At 40.5% G+C, this 18,674-nt stretch overlaps 1 protein-coding gene across 2 annotated transcripts; it reads left to right on the forward strand.

Moving 5' to 3' along the window:
* The first annotated feature begins 1,020 nt into the window (after positions 1-1,020).
* On the forward strand, positions 1,021-17,095 carry LOC137104367 (uncharacterized protein C18orf63-like). Of its 2 annotated transcripts, XM_067485416.1 has the most exons (13): positions 1,021-2,248; positions 2,724-2,802; positions 6,386-6,442; positions 6,517-6,628; positions 8,067-8,108; positions 8,191-8,267; positions 8,494-8,606; positions 9,842-9,938; positions 10,347-10,432; positions 10,653-10,839; positions 12,891-13,739; positions 14,175-14,258; positions 16,236-17,094. In XM_067485416.1, the coding sequence occupies exons 1-13, from the start codon at positions 2,121-2,123 to the stop codon at positions 16,356-16,358; spliced, it is 2,034 nt and encodes a 677-aa protein (XP_067341517.1). In that variant the 5' UTR covers positions 1,021-2,120; the 3' UTR covers positions 16,359-17,094. The 2 variants fall into 2 exon arrangements, with proteins under 2 accessions (XP_067341517.1, XP_067341518.1); XM_067485417.1 differs by lacking the exon at positions 8,067-8,108 and having other exon boundaries at positions 16,236-17,095.
* Positions 17,096-18,674: the final 1,579 nt, after the last annotated feature.

An 18,674-nucleotide genomic window follows, 5' to 3' on the forward strand; every position in this document is an offset into this window, starting at 1 on the left:
CGCACGTTTCTCACGTAATGGGTGTTTTTCAACGGGCAACCGGAAGTCCGATTTTAAAAGTCGAAAAACTTGTAAAAGGCCAAGAAAAGTTGGTGGTGTTGAAAAAGTTGTAATTGCCCTTTTCCCTTCGACTCCAAGATGGATATTATCCATTTAATGGTTGAAATGAAAAAAAAAAAGCTATTACCAAAAAGCATGTTAAATGCTAGTTGAGTAAAGAAATTACAAGAAGCAAACATTTTTGTAATTTATTATAAAAATATAATAGTTTACCTGGTCTGGACTCCACTGATATGACAGTGGTCCTGGCTGTCAGACACACACACACACACACACACACACACACACACAAATGCCCTGCACTTCCGTACTCATTGAAAAATATGACTGCAGCAGTAATAATGCCTGCCTAAAATGTATAAAATATTAAGCAAAACTGACTAATACTAAAAGTTAGTTATTGATATTTTCAGATATTATGACATCACCACTGACAAGCAGATGAAACCTGCTGAAAACATCCACAGTGCTGCAAAGACAGTTGGGATTGTGCGTGTTTGTGCAGACGCACCTGTGCCAGCAGAGGCTGAGCAAATAAAGGTACAATGTGGGTGAAATGTGATGGATGTGCACAAAGGGTTTGGCCCAGTATCTTGAGGAGGACGATGCACTGTGTGCTGATAAACATTAAAACTAAACTAAACCACCATAAAGCACTTTTTAAATATATTATAATATTTAAGTTTTGGCCTTTTGTGTTGCTTGCACAGTTAAACACAAATGTTCCGTCACACCTTTCTCCTCTTCACAGATTAATGCAGTTGTTTTTAACTTAAAAACTAATGAGAAAAAACTCTTTAAAGTGTTTTGTTCGTTTACGAACAATTTTTAATTGAACTGTGGGAATTGAGTTCAAGTGAGAAACGACAGCGTTTTAGTTCGTGGAATTTGCGGCGGAGTGAGCGCTCACTCCTCATTTTACATATCTTTAGCTTAGCTGGAAGTCTGTGTTGTATTATTGTCTTAATTGTAACTATTCTTATTAAAACGAAGAATTTCTTGTCACAGTTGAACGTAGATGCAAATGTGAAGTAGTGACCTTCATATCAATATAATTTATGACAGTAACAAATTTAGCCAGATTGCTAAGTTAGCTACTTAGCTGCACTAGCTTCGTGCTTAGCCCGTTAGCTTGTTTTAGCTAGTTTTTGGGTTCAGAAAGCTATAAAGAGGTGAGCGAGACAACGTGTCATTTTTCATTACGTAAGAAATTTGTGTTTTTTTAAAGTTTGTAATGTGTTTGCTGTTTATTCCAATATGGTTTTAACTACAGAAGTAATCATTAGCGTTATTGACCACAAGAGTCAATTAACCTTAACAAACAATCAAGTTTAACTTCACTATTACTGACCAAAAACAGTTATTACTGATACTTTAAAGAACCGTAAAGTCTTTTTTAAATGAGCCTAATAAATGTAGACTCATTTATTATATTACACTATGAACTACTGAGCTTTGCAGTCAGATGAACAGGCATTAAAATAGGATTTAATAACTGGTTATTATAATATGCATATAGTTAGAGACGGCATAGGGTTAATAATTGATTACCTGCAGCTGTTTGTCAGAAAATAAATGGCCAAACAGTTTTTGTGTGAGCGATTGTAGATGGATTTTGCACAATCTGTCTTAAAACGGATCTATACAGCATTAGTAAATGATTTATGAAACATTATTGCAGCCATTTCTAACAGCATGAAAACTGTATAAATTGTGCCTCATAAGAATGTGGTGTTTACGCTAAAAACTACAAACTCCATCAAAGTCCTTTCGTTTAATCTGTCAAATGTAGTTTATTACTCAAAGATATATAGTTAACAGGTCTATAGGACAGAGAAAATCAATTGCTCACTGTTGTGCACAGTATAAGTAAAAGTGCACTTGTTAAAATGTCGGCATATGTGGACAGTTTAAATCCTGACACATTTTCCTGACACAATCTCACTAAAGGTCTTGAAAAACATTCATAAACTCATAGACCACATTAATACTGAAACTGGACATTTTCCCGCGTTGAAGTTCATTCTCTTGATGATGGGGTGTATTCGTGTGTGTGCAGGATGAGTGGACGAGTCCAGCAGTTATTATTTTTCCTCAGACTTCCAGACCTGAGGAAGCTGGTCTTCATCACCCTGAGTCTGCAGGGGAAGGAAGAGGAGCCGAGGAGCCAACAGATCAAGATCTGCAGGTGAGCAACACGGAGAGGGAAGAAGACCAGCTCAGAACAGTTTATTCATTTGTTACAAGAATGGTTAACACTGGATCTTTCCAACACGTTATCATGGATCTCAACAGCTGGGGCTTAGATTTATTGTTTTCATAAAAATGAGTCTTTTCATTGGCTGTGTGCCTGTTCTCTCTACAACTGCAAAGTTAACTCTGGTCTAGTTTTTGCATGTTTGCATGTCTCAGAACACGTTAACACATCAGCCACCACCACTCAATAAACAATGCTCATGTAACGTCCCCAGCTGCTGAATCAGTGCAGATGATATTTAGGGACTGATGATTATTCAGATTCTTCAGATGAGGTGATATTACTTTGACTAATGCAGAGGACAGGTTTCAGCACTATAGACCTACAGTTTATGGGTCATTTTTACAGTGACTCAGTCCCATCAAACCCAATTCCTGTGGGTGTGGCCCTGTTTGTGTGTTCACAGAGAGCTCGTCCTGCTGTACTCTGATATTCTGGCCTCTCCTGCTCTGGACTCCTTCACTGATATTACAGTGGTCCTGGCTGTAAGACACACACACACACACACACACATATGCCTGCACTTCTGTACTCATTGAAAGAATAGAACTGCAGAAGTCACAATTCCTGCCTAACCCTAAGTCTTTATGCAACTCTTGTGACCAGGATGTACATGCTGTACTGTATGTAAGCTCATATTGATTTTATTATGTAGCAGCATAGTAGATTTTCTGTAAACATAATTGAGCAGTGTTCGTATCCACAGTGGTTGTAATTTTGCAAATTAAATTCCTTCTAAATACACTTAATGATAGTTTCAGCTAGTTAGACTTGTGTAAAATGCAAGGAGGCCTCACTGCATGTAATTCCTTTCCTTCATCCATCCTTCTACTCCACTACTTTCCCTGTCTGCAGACTTTTCCCTGTCAAAATCAGTAATACAAAGTTGGTAATACTATTTAAGGTGGACTGAATCACATCATGAACTCATGCATCGAGCAGGTCATAAGAAAACATTGGCTGCTGCTAGTTCCTCAGCAGCTGTAGCTGTGTTGCTGTGTAATGTTAAGCTAATACAAAACAAAATAAATATTTGAACTATGTTTTCATACATACAACAACAAATTGCTGCATCTGCACAGTAGAAGTAAGTTGCCCCATGCTGCCAAAAAGGGCGTGATTCCCGATGCAACAATAGAACGATAGAGTATAATATGTAAGGAAACATATATTGTCATACTGCACAGCTCAATGAACATGTCCGAGAAATCAGCAGGAGAAATCTATCTGGTGAAATTAGGTTCCCCTGATCCCCCACTATGATTACAGAAACCAGGTGTCTGTCTACACCAAGGTTAAAAAATCTCCAGAAAGAAGCGATTATAACCTGGTTGTTTAAATGCAGATATACTAATTTTGGCTAGTTGACAACATCTGACAAATGACATTTGCTGCACGCTGTATTACTTAAAGGTTCATATTTTATATCATCAAACTATTAGTTTCTTATAAAGTTACCAGAATTGTCCATCTCCACTTTTTAACTAATTTATATTTATCACTGTAGTTAAGAAAGAAATGCAAACAAAAGAAAGATTTATAGGTATTTTATTTATTATCCAGATTAATATAGTAGTACTGACAAATTTACTTTGAATTTCTTTTATGTGCGTGTGTGTGTGGGTGTGTGTGTGTGTGTGTGTGTGTGTGTGTAGTTAACCTCAGGAAACATTCATCTTCAGAATCTGACATTGTAAACTTGATGAAAACGATGGATGAGTTTTATTTACCATAAAAACTTTGCATGCACAGGACCAGGCCCTGCACGCCGCCTCAGTCTGCACACACGCTACATACCTCAGGATGCACACACCCAGGAATGCAAAACACAGACATGGACACTTTGTCTCTCCCTCACACACTCTGAAACACACAGACCCAATCCGGTTTCTCCTTGCAGTATGTGTTGTTTGTGAAGACAGTGATCACTTTGTTTCAGAGCAGCTTCTGTGTCTGAGTCTTAACTGAAATCAGATGATGTGATAGACAGCTAATGAGTGTCTTCCCAAAAATACAAAAAGAAGCAGAAGAACGTGCACATTTTCTTTACAAATGTAGCTGCACAGTCACATGCTGCTACCACCAACCAATCAAACTTTATTTCCTGCTGAGAAAACTTTTTCTCTCTTGACTGAGCAACTTAATTGTATTTTGTACAGATAAGCAGCACTCAAACACATTCGGTACAGAATATTCGGGGCAAAATAAGGTTAAAGTTTATAAAATATTAGCACAAGAAGCACAATTGTGAGGGCATCATGATTGGGTATAAAAAGACACAAGCAAAGATGCGGTTCACCACTTTATGCTGAAATTATGAGAGGATTGTCAATTCAGAAAGATTATTTCTCAAATCAAGATTATTAAAAAACATTTCAGTTTGTTGCAGTCTGCAGTCCATAATATTGTGAAGCGATACAGGGGCTCGGGGGAAATCCCAGTGTAGAGGCCAAGGACACAACGCTCGTTTCAGTGTCCATGACCTTCAAGCCTTCAGGTGGCATTACATGAGAAATCCTCATGCTGCTCTGATGAATGAAGCCACGTGGGCTATGCAGTAACCTGGAAAACTGTTGTCACTTAACACAGGCTCCTAAAAACAATATATACAGAAAAGGCAAAATATGATATAAAAAGGCAAAAATAGGTTTTGGTGTCAGCCTGTTGTTTGTGTAATGTTTTTGACACAATCGGTTCTTGCACATTTACTTTAAATCTCTTCGATCTGCAAGTGTCGTGTTGCACATGACTGAGACGGAAGCATTATGTCAGTGAATCACCTCACAAGTAGTGTGTGTGTGTGTGTCTCTAGTGTTTGCACGCAAACAGGTATTAAGCAGAGACATGCAAACAAAGTCGTCCAACTGAATTCCAAACATTCCCACTGGACCTGTCCTCCACATGCACAGCGATTAGTCCCACTGTAGTTGTGAGGATGCTCCTTGACAAACATAGTGCAATTATCTAATCCCACACCGTGAGCATAATCGCCACCCATAAATGTCTTATCCCAAACCTAAACCTGATTCTAGCCTGAATACTTAAACCAAATCTTAACCCTTAATTCTAAATCCTAAATTGTTGGGACTGGTCAGTCTCACGGTCTAACCCTCAAACTGGTCCTCATAAAGATACAAGTGCAAACACAAACAGTCAGTGTGTTACTGCCATTATTTCCCTGCCAACATAAGCGCGACTCACATTCTACTCTCAGTCATCTCATTGTGCAATAGACGACACCCGGTTGATAACCAAACCAAAAGAGAAGCTTTTTCCAAATGAGAAAATGCTCACTAAATAAAGTGTGTTGAGCTTTGGGAATTCATTTGGTGTTGAAGATAACACACAATGACGCAGCTCCCCTGCAGAAAAATATAAATGATCAGAGCAACACAATCGGCTCATTCTTTGCACAATCTACCTTTAAAACTGCAAATAAAGCTAGAACTAGCATGAGACTTGAAAATGAGTAACTTTACTTTCTCCCTTCTCTGCTCTTACATCATCTGCTATACTCTATCATGCTCTGCACAGCCCCTTAGCACCTGTGCAAAGCTTACTGAATAAGCATAAATCATAAAGCATAAATGGAAACGCCTCATTCAAAATCATTCAAAAACATAAAAAGGTAAGTTTCAGAAGATACAATAGCAAGTTAAACATTAGGTTTAAGATGACAAAACATGGGAGTTAAAGAGAAAACACGTTATACATGTTAATTACATACAAACTTAATTCATGTCGGTCAAAGCAGAACCTAAAACAGGTTTTAGGGAACATTCATTAAAATACATCGGAGTTTGTAATAATTAAGATTCAATAGCGATGTTGGTTTCCACCCATATTCATGTGCCAAATCCAAAATGTCCACAATAACCTAATGTCCTGCACACAGAATCAACCAAAGCATGAAGAGTATTCATGCTGTGGACACATATACACATCCAGGAGGTGGTTTTCCAATTTATTCCAGCTGCTTTAAAATTATGAATTACAATTCACGTTTGTTCACATTTGTTACAGTCGTGTTTGTTTTCGCCTTTTTCTTCTTCTTTTCTCTTCCGACAGGTCTCCTTCTTCCAGAAAGGCATCCTCCAAGTGTATGCACAGAGACACCGTCTGCAGGTGGGAAGCAGGGATGGATTTATTCGGAGAGTTTAGTTTTTCGTGTTTCATTGCAAGTTTTTGTCTGTGTGTAGCTGGGTCCTCCACAGTATGTCCTCCCAGGTGTCCTCCAGTGTTGTCTGTCCTACTCTCTGATCACCAGACTAGCTCCCCACTGGAACAAAGCAGGACTCCTCCTCATCTCTGGTACGCTGTGTGCTGCTATAAGGAATTTCATTTTGCACTTGTTTAATCCTTTTTTGCTGGTCACAGCTTACATGCGAATTTCACTTGCTGGGTGTGTTTCTGTGTTTGTGTTGGTATATTCAGACTGAAAATGACTGAGGAAAGATGCATCAGAAAGTGGTGGAGGGTTTGAAGGAGAATGGTCCCAATGGAACAGCATTAAAATAAGCCCAACGTTTCTGTGAGCAGCTGAGTTGCAGCTCTGCCTCTTTATAAATGTTGAACTTCCTAAAACCCTCCATTCTCCCTCCTAAAGGAAAAATCAGAAGTTGTCTCTACACACTTTCAAAATATCATCTTCTGACTTTGCACTAGATCCTCTATGTGCAGGTACTGAAAAGTCTTCCAAAGGGCTCTATTCTGTTCTCATTGGCCTTGTGTTTAAAAATTGTAAATATCATTCTGTCCAATTAGTGACATTTGTCACAATTTTGTTGTGTGTGTTGTCTGGAGACAAACTGCAATGCTGCTGTGATATGGATTGTAGGGCAGTTACAGTAACGGGCTGATTCATCATAAGGATCAATGTTATTATAACAATGGTTTAAATCAGGACTAGTATTGATCTGATTAAATGCTGCTTGTTATAGGCAGTGGTGAAAAATTGAATCCTAACTGTCCTGAATATAAAGATAATGTTCAGTCCTCGTGCAGAAATGTCTTAGAGTGGCTCTGCTGTTTCAGCTCAGTTTCATGGCAAAGTCCATCCTGTAATCACTGCCCAGGGCCATGGATGTTGTCTGTGTGTGTGTGCGTGCGTGTGTGTGTGCGTGTGTGTCAGACTGATCAAAGTGACAAGTGTTGCAACATTCTTTTAAGCCTTCACCTTGGACCCAGTCTGAAATAAATCAGTGTGTGGGGGGATTTGAACATCGGGCCTTTAGAGAACAGACCCAGAGAGACATTTGAGTTGCTCTATGATTATGATTTTTAAACATCAACAAAACCCAGCACAGAAAGGTGATTTTTGATGCCTTCATTGAAAACCTTTCTCTTTCATTTCACCAGTTCAGCAAAACTATGTATACACAACATTTTAACTTCAAGAGTATAAATTTAACGCTTATAGAGTTAATTTAACAGTAGCTAGGAAATGTTTTATTTATATTTATATGGGTCAAATCTCAACACTGCAGTGTATTCATTTCACTAAATAGAAGGAAACACAGCACCCTCCTCTCTGCCCCTTCCCCTGATAGGATAAGGGCCAGATGTCACGGTGCACAGTATACGATAGTACTGTAGTCAGCATGTGTTTTTCAGTGACTATCAAACCCATTTGCACTGAAGGGAATTTAACATTGCAGACTGGAAAATATTTTGCATTGCCACCGTCGGCTTAAATCGTAGTACATAGTTATGTCAGAGTGAAGAGCTCAGTTTGGTTTGTGTTTGTTAGGACGAGACTTTCTGACTGAGAAAGGGAGGATGAACGCTGTCAGTAAGTTTCCCACAGCTCCACACGTCACTGTCCCACGTGTAAGAAGTATTTTCTGTAAATGTGGGCTGTATGTGTTTGTCAGGCATGGAGCTGAGTACCACCGAGGGTCAGCTGTGCATCAGCATTGGAGCCAGCGCTGTCAGGATGCCCCCAAACACGGTACGAGAACAAACACAGACCGCACTACATCAACAACTACCTTTTTCCAGCTTATTGCCAAACGTTTAACCACATTTTGTTTTAGTTATTTCAACATATTCTACTAAATACAAATAAATTACCGGGACTAAGCACATGGCCGGAGAGAATGTGTGAAGCCTGCAGATGAACACATGGTGTAAGAATAAGAATTTCTGACAGTTGTATTTGTCTGTGTCCTCTGCAGCTGGAGGACTTTGACTTCCCTCCGTTGGTGCTTAAAAGGTTCAACAGTGATCCTGACTTCATTCTTGATCCCTCCTGTACAGGGGCAGCCATTTGGTGTCATGTCCTGCCCAGGTGCGACACCTCCACCTGCTGGACTCAACACCTGCAGCACCCAACAGACTGAATCATCACTCAGTCTCACATAATACACTGTGACCTCTGTGAGATTCAATGACACAAGCACAGTACCTGCAGTTTATAGGATTCCTCTGATTCTGCTGACACAGATGCCTTTTAAATTTATGTTTTTTCCACCCTAATCATCACATCAGGGATTGAGATGTCCACCACGTTTCTAAAATTCATTTGAGTTTTCAGTATAATTATAGTATAAATTCCTTGTTTTGGGTTAATATTTGTATCATGTCTAGTTAGTGGCTACAACATCGGTTCTTTTTGAATCACTGGTTCAGTTACAGTTTTTTTACTACTGTCCACAATGGTGACAACAGTAATTTGTTGTATTCATATTGTACACTATGGGTTTGACTCACAGAGTGTTTAACCAGTTTTTGAGCTGTTTTTTGAAAGCAGAGTGTGGAGGACTTTCACGAATTATAGTTGGGAGACTCTTCCAATCAAACAGCCTTTAGCACATTTGTTGTTTTGAGCTGTGGCTTTTCGTCCAAACTGCATCTTTCAGACTCCTCTGGATATTGAACTAGTACTAAAAATACTGACTTGTATGTTAACACTTAACGCAGTAAGTGGTACTTCTCACAGATGAAACAATGGTAAAATGAATAAGATATTTTATCAAACACCTTGGTGACTTTATTGTAAAGTTCTCTGGGTTTTAATACACTGATATCAGGAAAAGGTGGTAAAGTGTTTTTAGTGTCCTCAGGACACATAGACATTCTTAACAGGGAAACACCCCCCAACTGAGAGACCCCAGGAAAACCATGCTAGTCAATCTCAATATAAAAAGATGCAGTTTTTAGACATAACATATAAAATGCTTCAGAAACAATTAAATGCAAACTACAATCACTATTAGACGTGTGAAGGTTTGAGTCAGACAGACGGCTCTTTCCCACATTTCAAGGTTCAGTATCAGATTCACAGGGTGACAAAGGTAAAATGCTGAAAGTAGCAGTGAGTTCTGTGATTTCAAACAAGGAAACACAGAGTAGCAGACGCAGGTGTTGTGACACTGACTGTGAGCAGCAGGTGGAGCTGCAGCTCTGTATCTACACAGATTCCATAGATTTCACCTCAGTTTCAGTTTCCAGTGTTTATTCTGTAATGATGTCCAAACTCACACAAACTCCCTCAGGCTGAACAAGTGTGTGTGTGTTTGTCAGCATGAAGAAAGGTCAGATTATCACCATCAGCCATCAGCTGCCCAGAGACGGACCCTTCAGGACCTACAGAGACCTGCAGAACCACTGGAACCGCTTGGTACACAATGCTCGCACACACACACACACACACACACACACTTTCTTTTCATATATGTGTTCATATATGTTTCTTTTTAAACATATATAAAAACAAAAAATGTATTTATTTCAGAAGCAAAACTCTTAATCCACTGGAAGCTGGCACTCTGTGCTTGTAGTCAGATTGAGTTTCTTCTTTGTTTGATCAAAGGTAACCAGATTAAAATCAGAAATTGTTCATCTAAAGCTGTAGTATTGGGTGCATCATCAGGCAAAGTTGGGGCAATTTTCTGAGGTGTAATAACACATAAATGTTTTTATTAATCAAATTAGAATCTGCTCTGCACTGTACCAATCACATTATTGTTTAAAGAACTACGCAGACCTACACCAGGTGGTGCTCTCACACTGTGCTTGTGGTTTCCAGTATGGTTACAGACTCCCTGAGGTCACACAGGAGGAGGTGGTGTACTGCAGCGTCTACTTCAGACTGGTGGGAGAAAGACTCTTCACGTATCCCAAAGCTCATTGATTCATTATCCACCTTTATGTGAACCTAGTGAATGTAACACATCTGAGAAACTGACATACAACCAGGAATTCTTGGTTTTGATTCTGAATATAAAAATAGTTGAATGAAACCAGCTGATCAGTAGAACCTGCTGTGCGTGAAGGTGAAGGCAGCTGTAACCTACACAGCACACAATGCTCCTTTAACCGTGCTCCTGTTCAGATACCCTCTGAGCTGCATTCGCCTACAGCCGGTGCAGCACTGCCCTGCGGTCAACCTGGAGGGGGCGCTGGGTTCCTTCGTGTCAGACATCAGGACCAGGTTGCAGAGTGTGTGTGGCTTCCCTGCACGTCTGAGCAGCAAACCCTGTTACCACACAGTCGGTCTGAATGCAGCTGCTACAGTGCAGGTACACGCAAAGCAAAACTACCACTTACAGGACAGAAATGTCATGGGTTTCCCTCCATATTAGCTTGGATCTGGCTTTATAATGTCCACATCCACTGTGTCCGCTGGAGACAATTGGAACAAACTCCAGCCACTGTCTTCTAATAGTGAAAACAGGATGATAAATTAGGACAGACAACGTTTAAATGAAAATAGTTAGATGTTCTTTATTGTGTAGTGTAACAGGGTTTGAGTGAGTAACGTTTGTTAAAAAGAGCTCAACTGTTAAATACATTAAAATCTATTTACGACCTATTCGAGAGATTTATCATCAGGTGGAACAAATGAGTTTTACAGACAAGGATGAGTGTGGACTGACACTTTGGGTTTACTGATGATAACAAAGCTTAATCCTACTTTAAACTAGTAGCCTGTGTTCTCTCCACAACAGCAGCACTGTTTTTCTTAAAGATCTGTCTCCTCCAGGAGACCTGGTGTAGATCTGGTGTAGACCTGGTGACTGATGTAAAATGAACCTACCTAACTAAACAAACTCACACACACCTTGGTGTGCAGTCTATTTCAGGTGGGTTTTGAGTTTGAGGGTGAGTTTGTGGGGAAAAAAAGGCAATAACCTGACTGTTCCCCACCTACTATAATCTTCATGGACAGTTTTATAACCACAGAGCAGTGTAGCACTGAAAGATTCATGAGGATCCATTTTAATAAAACACACATCAGAAAGAAAAAGAATGAAAAGTGTTTCTGGTCGTCCAGACGTTGCTCCTAATAACACAGCAAGATGTGGGAAGGAAACTATTTATTTTCTGTGGAGAGAAAACAGGCTTCTCATGAAGGAGAATCTGAGACCGGAAACATGTTTCATCTTCTCGAGGCTCTGTTTTGACCAAAAAGGTGGTTGGTTCTTTATCATTATATGAATTATGAACCTTCATGAAGCAATTTCCTGGATGGAAAGTCATGCATTTCAACATTTCTATGAAAAATGGCTAAAATGAAAATGTATTCACATAAAGCTCAGTCAGAGAAAACACAAGGTAAAAATTAAACATTGGTTGTCGTATTTAATAATGTTCGAATTATGAGTGAGTTCCTCAGTGAAGCCTGTAGGTAAAACTGCAAACTGTCTCTGGAACAAAGTAGTGAAGCCGGTGGAATTAAAGTTGCTTCTCATCTTGAGAGCTGGTTCTGCAGATGTGTTTTCTTATTCACAGCATGCAGCTAAAGTGTGTTTTATCAAGCTGAGAATCACTGTATAGAGAATCATCTGCAGAGATTGATTCAGTGCCCAGAGAGTGAAACTAAAATATTTATAGTCTTCAGCAGGACTCATCTCCATTTGTATTTTCTCTCCTGAGGACAACGTTCTTCAGCTAAATGGAAGCTGTTGTATAAGAAGAAGAAGATTAGTTCACATAATGTTAGTTTGTGTTATCAGTTTCCTAACAGTTATTATTAATAGCAAAAGAAGCAGTGAGCATACAGTTCCTGTGTTTATCACACATATCACTTATCAGCTGTCCGTCTGGTAATATGTCTTCTGTAAGAGTGTGTCCAGTCAAACAGTGGACATGTGTGTTAGTCTGGTCAGTTACTTACAGAATGGGTTTGTGTGTCTGTTGCAGGAGGTTTTTATTGCTGCAGTTTGACTTTGTGCAAAGGGACAAAGTCAAATTGAATGTACATTAACACAGTTTGTGCACAGCCACAATCCTCCACACATAAGTATATGGTAATAAGTGAAATTCTAGTGACAGAGTAGAACTTTACAGAATTGACTTATATCACCGTTCTTGTCTGGACATGTGTCAAAATGCTATAGTTCCCAGCCTCAAGCTTGTGAAGGCCTCTGATACCTTAAAGGAACATTTAGCTCATGTCCACACTAAGGACATCTACTGTAGACTGTGTTGTGGACAAGGCTTCATTTTAACAATAAAATCTTTGACATCTTCTTTATTATGTATCAGAAATGTGACCTGAGCTCTTTCCACACTGCGTATGTGTCGTGACGATGCAGCGTAACCAAAGTTTGTATCTGTTCTTCCTCAGGAGCTGAGTCCTAAGCAGGTCAACCTAACTACCTCCTCCACCACCAGACAGGTCCTCACCCAGCTGCCTGCTCCTCCTGCTTATCGAACGGTGAAGCCTTTCTTTGGGTCGCAGCCTCCACCCTGGAGCCTTCTGTCTCAGCAGGACCAAGCTCAGGGGCTCACTCAGACTCAAGGGGCTGAAGAAGACAAAAACCTGCCTTTGTCATCCTCCTCTTTCTCACGTGATTCTTATTCTTCAAGTTGCCAGACAGTTCTATCCTTCTCCACCTCTTTCCCTCCACCCCTCCAGCCAGTTTCCTCCCTCACCTCCTCCATCTCTCCCTCACCGCTTCCTCCCCTGAGCCAGCATCAACTAAACCCTGCTCCTAAACTGGTTCCTGTCTTCAGAAATAAGCGTCCATCGTGTCACATCAGTGTGGCCGAGCTGCGGCTCCAGAAGCTGCAGCAACAGCAGAGAGGAAACATGGTCGACAGAGGGAAGGTAATTATTCCTACCTTTGGTAAGAACGAACCCTCTACTGCTGCTCTTGCTTCTTCTACTGCGTATCTCCCAACTCCTCCTCCGCCCATTGTTCCTCGCTTCAAACCCAAAACTCAAAGCAGCAGCACTCGTGAACCATCAGCTCATCTCAAGCACATCTTCAGCCTCAGCGCTGCATTACAGAGTAAACCTGGACTTATCCTCCCTTCAAAGGCAGAGATCAAGCTTAAACCGAAGTCTGTTCTTAAGACCAGGTCTGACAGCAACACGTCCAGCAGCAAACCCCCAGCTGCATCACCTGAAGCTCCTCAGCCTTCACTATCTTCTGTTGTCTCTAAAAAACATCTTTCCAGCAGCGTCAGACGGGTGAGTTTGGTTACTTTGGACTCTAGTTTAATCTGTTAGAGATGTGTTTTGTACTTTGTTGTGTTTTCCCTCAGTAGATTTGTTAAAATTGCTCCCAGTTTGAGTTTGTGGCCTCAACGAGTCATGTTGTATATGTAAGTAATAGTTTTTAAAAGGCTTTTTAAAAACTATTAAATGCTTTTCTGATTATAATTTGTTACTAATGTAGAACACAGGGGCTCAATGGCAATAGAGAAATTAGAAATAACTACAGTCAGGAAACATGGGAGCTGCAGTACCACAGCACTGATGCTGCATTGATGATAATCAAACCGCTCGGCTCCGTTTTCTACTGAAAACACATGCAGATTTGTATTGTGTCAGCGATGAGCCTCAGGCTGCAGGAACATTGTGCCCCCTCAGGTTTTCTAATTGTCCTGTGCTGGGTTTTTCCAGAGAGTTGTGTTTGAGTCAAAGGTGAAGAAATCCAGAGCTATGATACAAGACTTGGACGTGGAGAGAATGGCTAGAAACAGCCAGGTCAGCATTAAACGTTACACCTTCTTTCTTGGCTTCCTTCTCTTCCTCTCTTCCCTGTTGTCCATTTTAAAGTCATCTCTTCTTTTTGTTCTTCTTGCAAACACACACGAGCTAAACTTTTTGGTCCACAGACTACACACACTTTAGAAAAAGGGGACGGGGGGATTTTGTGACCTGCTGTTTTGGAGCTGCTCCAGCTCTCAACAGTAAAAAACGTTGCTTCTCCATTTTTTTCTGGCATGTAATAAACACTGTAGCCTCACAGGAGCACTAGTCCGGCTATAAAGCTTGTCTTGTTTAAATTATTAAAGTATAAAGAGCGGCAAGAAGTGGTACTTTATTTCCGAAACAAAAAGATTTTAGAAGTGATGAATTTCAATTTGTGCTGTATGTGCAGTTTTAGCCTTCACACTTTGTACATTAATGTGATGTATTGAAGTGTGTTAGTGTGATGAATCGCATACACACAGTTGTCATCCTCGGTTTCCTTACAAAGACCCTTTCAGAGGAGGGTAGCGACTGTTAAAATGATGAATGTTCGGGAGGAGCTGGGAGCCCACAGGGAGCCGAGCACTTTAATAACAACATTTATCAGTTTTACAGCTTTAGCCTGCAAGTTTTCAGCAACAATCCGCTGCTCACATTTTCACTTGTACTGTTATGTACACAGCTTTGCCCCTGGATACATTGTTCTGTAGTAGTTTTACAAACTGTTGTAAATGCTGTTTTCTCAGAGAGCTGTCTGGAACAGCTACATGGTGTCTCCCACTGTCAACAGTCCCCTGATTCCCCTGCACTCATTTTCACGTGCGTCTGCATATTATTAAGCTGCTTTCACACAGGCACTGCTGCCCTGATCTTCTCCAGGTTTAACACTTTGGTCTGGCTTTGCTAGTTTCAGCCGAGAATCACTGAGGTGACAACATATTTAGTGCACACTTAGGCTAAAGCTGTGTAAAGGCCTGCGAGGCTACGTGCGTCAGTCCAGTGGACAAAAGACAGGACCACCCCGGCTTTGTTGTCCTCTGACTTAACCTGTTTTCACTAACCTTCCCCGTCAGGACGGGGATGTTGTGCTGGACGTCTCATTCCTGACATGCAGGAGTTTGTCGCTACAACGCTGCTTAACAGTCTTGTATTGTCTGCATCTTTGGCATCAGGGGAACTGCACCGGTTACAGTTCACGTGGTTGGGATCTATCGGCCAGCTGGGGGACATCTGTGATGAGCTTGACCTGCTGCTGTCCCATTTCCATCATCCTGGAAGATACGAACAGCCACCTAGACAAACCTCAGCCTGCTGACGTCTTTGCACTTCAGGTCATGGACCTGGACCCCGTTCTGCACCGTGGACACTTTCCAGTTTCTCTTCTGCTTTTATCAGATCACTTCTTCACTCAGCCCCAGCTGTGCTCTGCATGCTCTGGCCAGGCAACACCCCTCAGTGAAGTCAAGTAGAGTTTCTCCCATATGAGGAAGCTTGCAGTGTTTTGTGTGTCAGTTTATGTCTTTTCAAGCATTGCTCCTTGTTACTGGGGATGACATTTCTGAATGTTATTTTCCTAATTCGTATGAGTTATTCGGACACAAAATTAATCAGAGCCTTTTTGAGATGCCATTCTGTTAAATTGTGATATCGATTGGAAAATTATTAATCCTTGAGCCCTAGTTCCTGTCTCAGGCCTGTTTATTTTTGATCTTTTTTCTGTGTCCCATCATCACAATTGCTCTGAATTTTTGTCCAAGTCCAACCACCAGCTTCTCATATTCTTATTGTTCTTTTCCAGCCTTATGACCTGTTTCTGACCTTCTGCTTGTTTTTGCTGTGGACTTGAATTACCTGTCTGCCTGTCATCCACCAGCACCTGATTCTAGGACTTATATAAGTTATATAAGTTCTGAACCTGTTGCGACTCCTTTATCTAAGTGTCTTTGTCATTTCTCCCTTTTTTTATCCTCCTTATTTTTCTCTTTTCAGTTGTCCAAGCTGAAATCTGCAACTCTGTTGGCCTGGTTGAAAGGAAGAGGCATTGTCGTCAGTACCAAATGCAAGAAGGAGGAGCTGATGCTGAAGGTCATGGCCTGTCTGCCTGAAGCCTGAGACACACACACACACACACACACACACACGCACACACACACACACACACACACTGCCTATCTACTTACTTTGGAGTATTAATGCAGAGCTAAGCTCCTTATTTAAGATTTTTGCCATCTTATCTTTGAGCAGCTGGATAGATGAGAGCAACTCATCCTTGTTAATTGAGATACTGAAGATTTGCCAAAATTGAATTCTCATATCAGATAAAGTCGCAGTGGGTCCACAGGACAATGAGAAATTGAAACTCCAAAGTCAAATTTCAACTCTTTCAAGTTTGTTGTTCGGGCTTGTGGATGTTAGCTCACTTTGTTTTTCACAGTTTTCCATCATTAACTGTTGCTGCTGCTGTTTACCATAATTCATGCTCTTCTATTGTAGCTTTACTTTTTTATACAGGAAGCTATTACTATTGTTATTATTATTATTACTTATTACTATTATTATAAGTTATTTTAACATTTTTGCGAAACTTAATATAAAACTGACTGTTTTAAATTTCAAACCCTTTCTGTTTTTATGGTTATACTTAATATAAATTTGCTTATTTATACAGCAGCTGTTTGCCTGTTGTACAAGAATGTACATGTCTATTTATATACAAAAGTTACAAAAATATTAAATTGCTTCAACGTATTTCGCTACAATGTGAGGTCAGTAGTTCTTTCCTTCTGTTCATTTCCATCCCGTCTGTTTTTCTGTGTGCATTTTTAAGGTCATCAGAGAGTTTTTTTTTTATTGGTAAACATTATTCTAACTCCTGAACCTTGTCAGCATCGTAATTATAATAATGTGTCTAGTTTAACATAGTAATAATTGGTTCATGTAAAAATTATCCATTTGGGAATTTAAAAACACACATTTAGTAATTAGTGCTTTGGTTCAAAAATACTCCAGAAATATGATGAAGGCAGACTGTTTGTTGGTGTGTGTGTGTGTGTGTGTGTGTGTGTGTGTGTGTGTGTGTGTGTGTGTGTGTGTGTGTGTGTGTGTGTGCGTGTGTGTGCGTGTGTGTGTGTGCTGCATAAATCTCTCTCTTCCTGGGAAAGAGGGTAAAAGAATCTCAACTCTCTCTGAAACAATACACAGAGCTCAGCTGATGTGTATTTTGTGATAATGAGTTAGGGGAATATTTGCTCAGTGTAAATGTTTGAGTTCTCCGTTTCTGCTGGTGACTGACGGAATCTGCTCTAAATGTGATGGTAATAATAACACACCCTGATTTTAGGTTTTAGGGCAGCTCAACAGAGAGATTTCTGAGCATGTTGGCATCTAACTGAGGACAGGGGAGGATTTTCAAAATAAAGCTCAGTCTCACATGGCCTTCAGAAGTCAGACTGTAGTGTGTTTGGAACGGCCCGCAAAAATCTCCCCCTCCACTTCCTGATTTCCTCTCTTATACAATGGTGCAGTCCTACAGTCCTCAGCTCATTCAGGTCACCTGTTTTGTGCTCTACTTAACTTGCCTGTTCACAGTTCACCTCTTTGCCAGACTGTGGTCTACTCTCCAGCCTGAGAACCTGCCTCTGAAGATCCTGAGGTGTGTGACCTGTCTCTGGCCTGACCATTGCCTCTCTGACCCTGCTCAGCTCTGTAAGTTCAACCTGTGCAAGAAACTCTAATTTCCCCTTCAAGTGAAATAAGAATTGTAGATTTAAAGCCAGATGTTTAGGGGGAGATATATCCAGTTACCTGTGGCCATATGCACATTACAATAGCAGCGTTTGTTCAGGGGGCAAACATGATTGTACCAAACATGACAGCTTCACTATGACATCAGGACGTTAGGGACTGTTTTAGGTTGAGTTTAAGGTGAATAAGTTATAGTGTGTAGAGTGTTTTATATCATATAAAACACCTACAGACACCACAGCTACATGAATGCTACTGTAGCTGTAGTAGTTTGACTTTCACCATTCTGCTGCCCCAATACTCACTAGACACCAAATGTGGATTCATCCGCTGCTGAAAATAGGCCCCGACAGATGAACTATTTCCTCCTTTGTTCCCTGCTGTTTCGTGAACTTACGGACACCGTTTAGTTTTTGTGAAGCACATTTAGAGAGTGTTTTCAGAAGAACTGGATGGTTTGGAGTGGTCCAGTGAGAAACTTTTCAGCGTAACACATTTTTCTGCTTATTCAAAGACTGTGTTGAACCGTGTTGGAGGCTTTTCTTGGCCGTAACAATCCTCTCTGTGGAGTCTTCGTGTTGATTTCACCCTCACTGGCTCTAATCACCTGTCCACTCATCTGTAAACTGTGCGTCATGTACAAGTTGAAGTTATGGTGAAGTAAAAAAAAAAAGATCACAGCTT

The sequence above is a fragment of the Channa argus genome, chromosome 19 (assembly GCF_033026475.1).
Source record: "Channa argus isolate prfri chromosome 19, Channa argus male v1.0, whole genome shotgun sequence".
In the NCBI taxonomy this organism is placed as follows: Eukaryota; Metazoa; Chordata; class Actinopteri; order Anabantiformes; family Channidae; genus Channa; species Channa argus.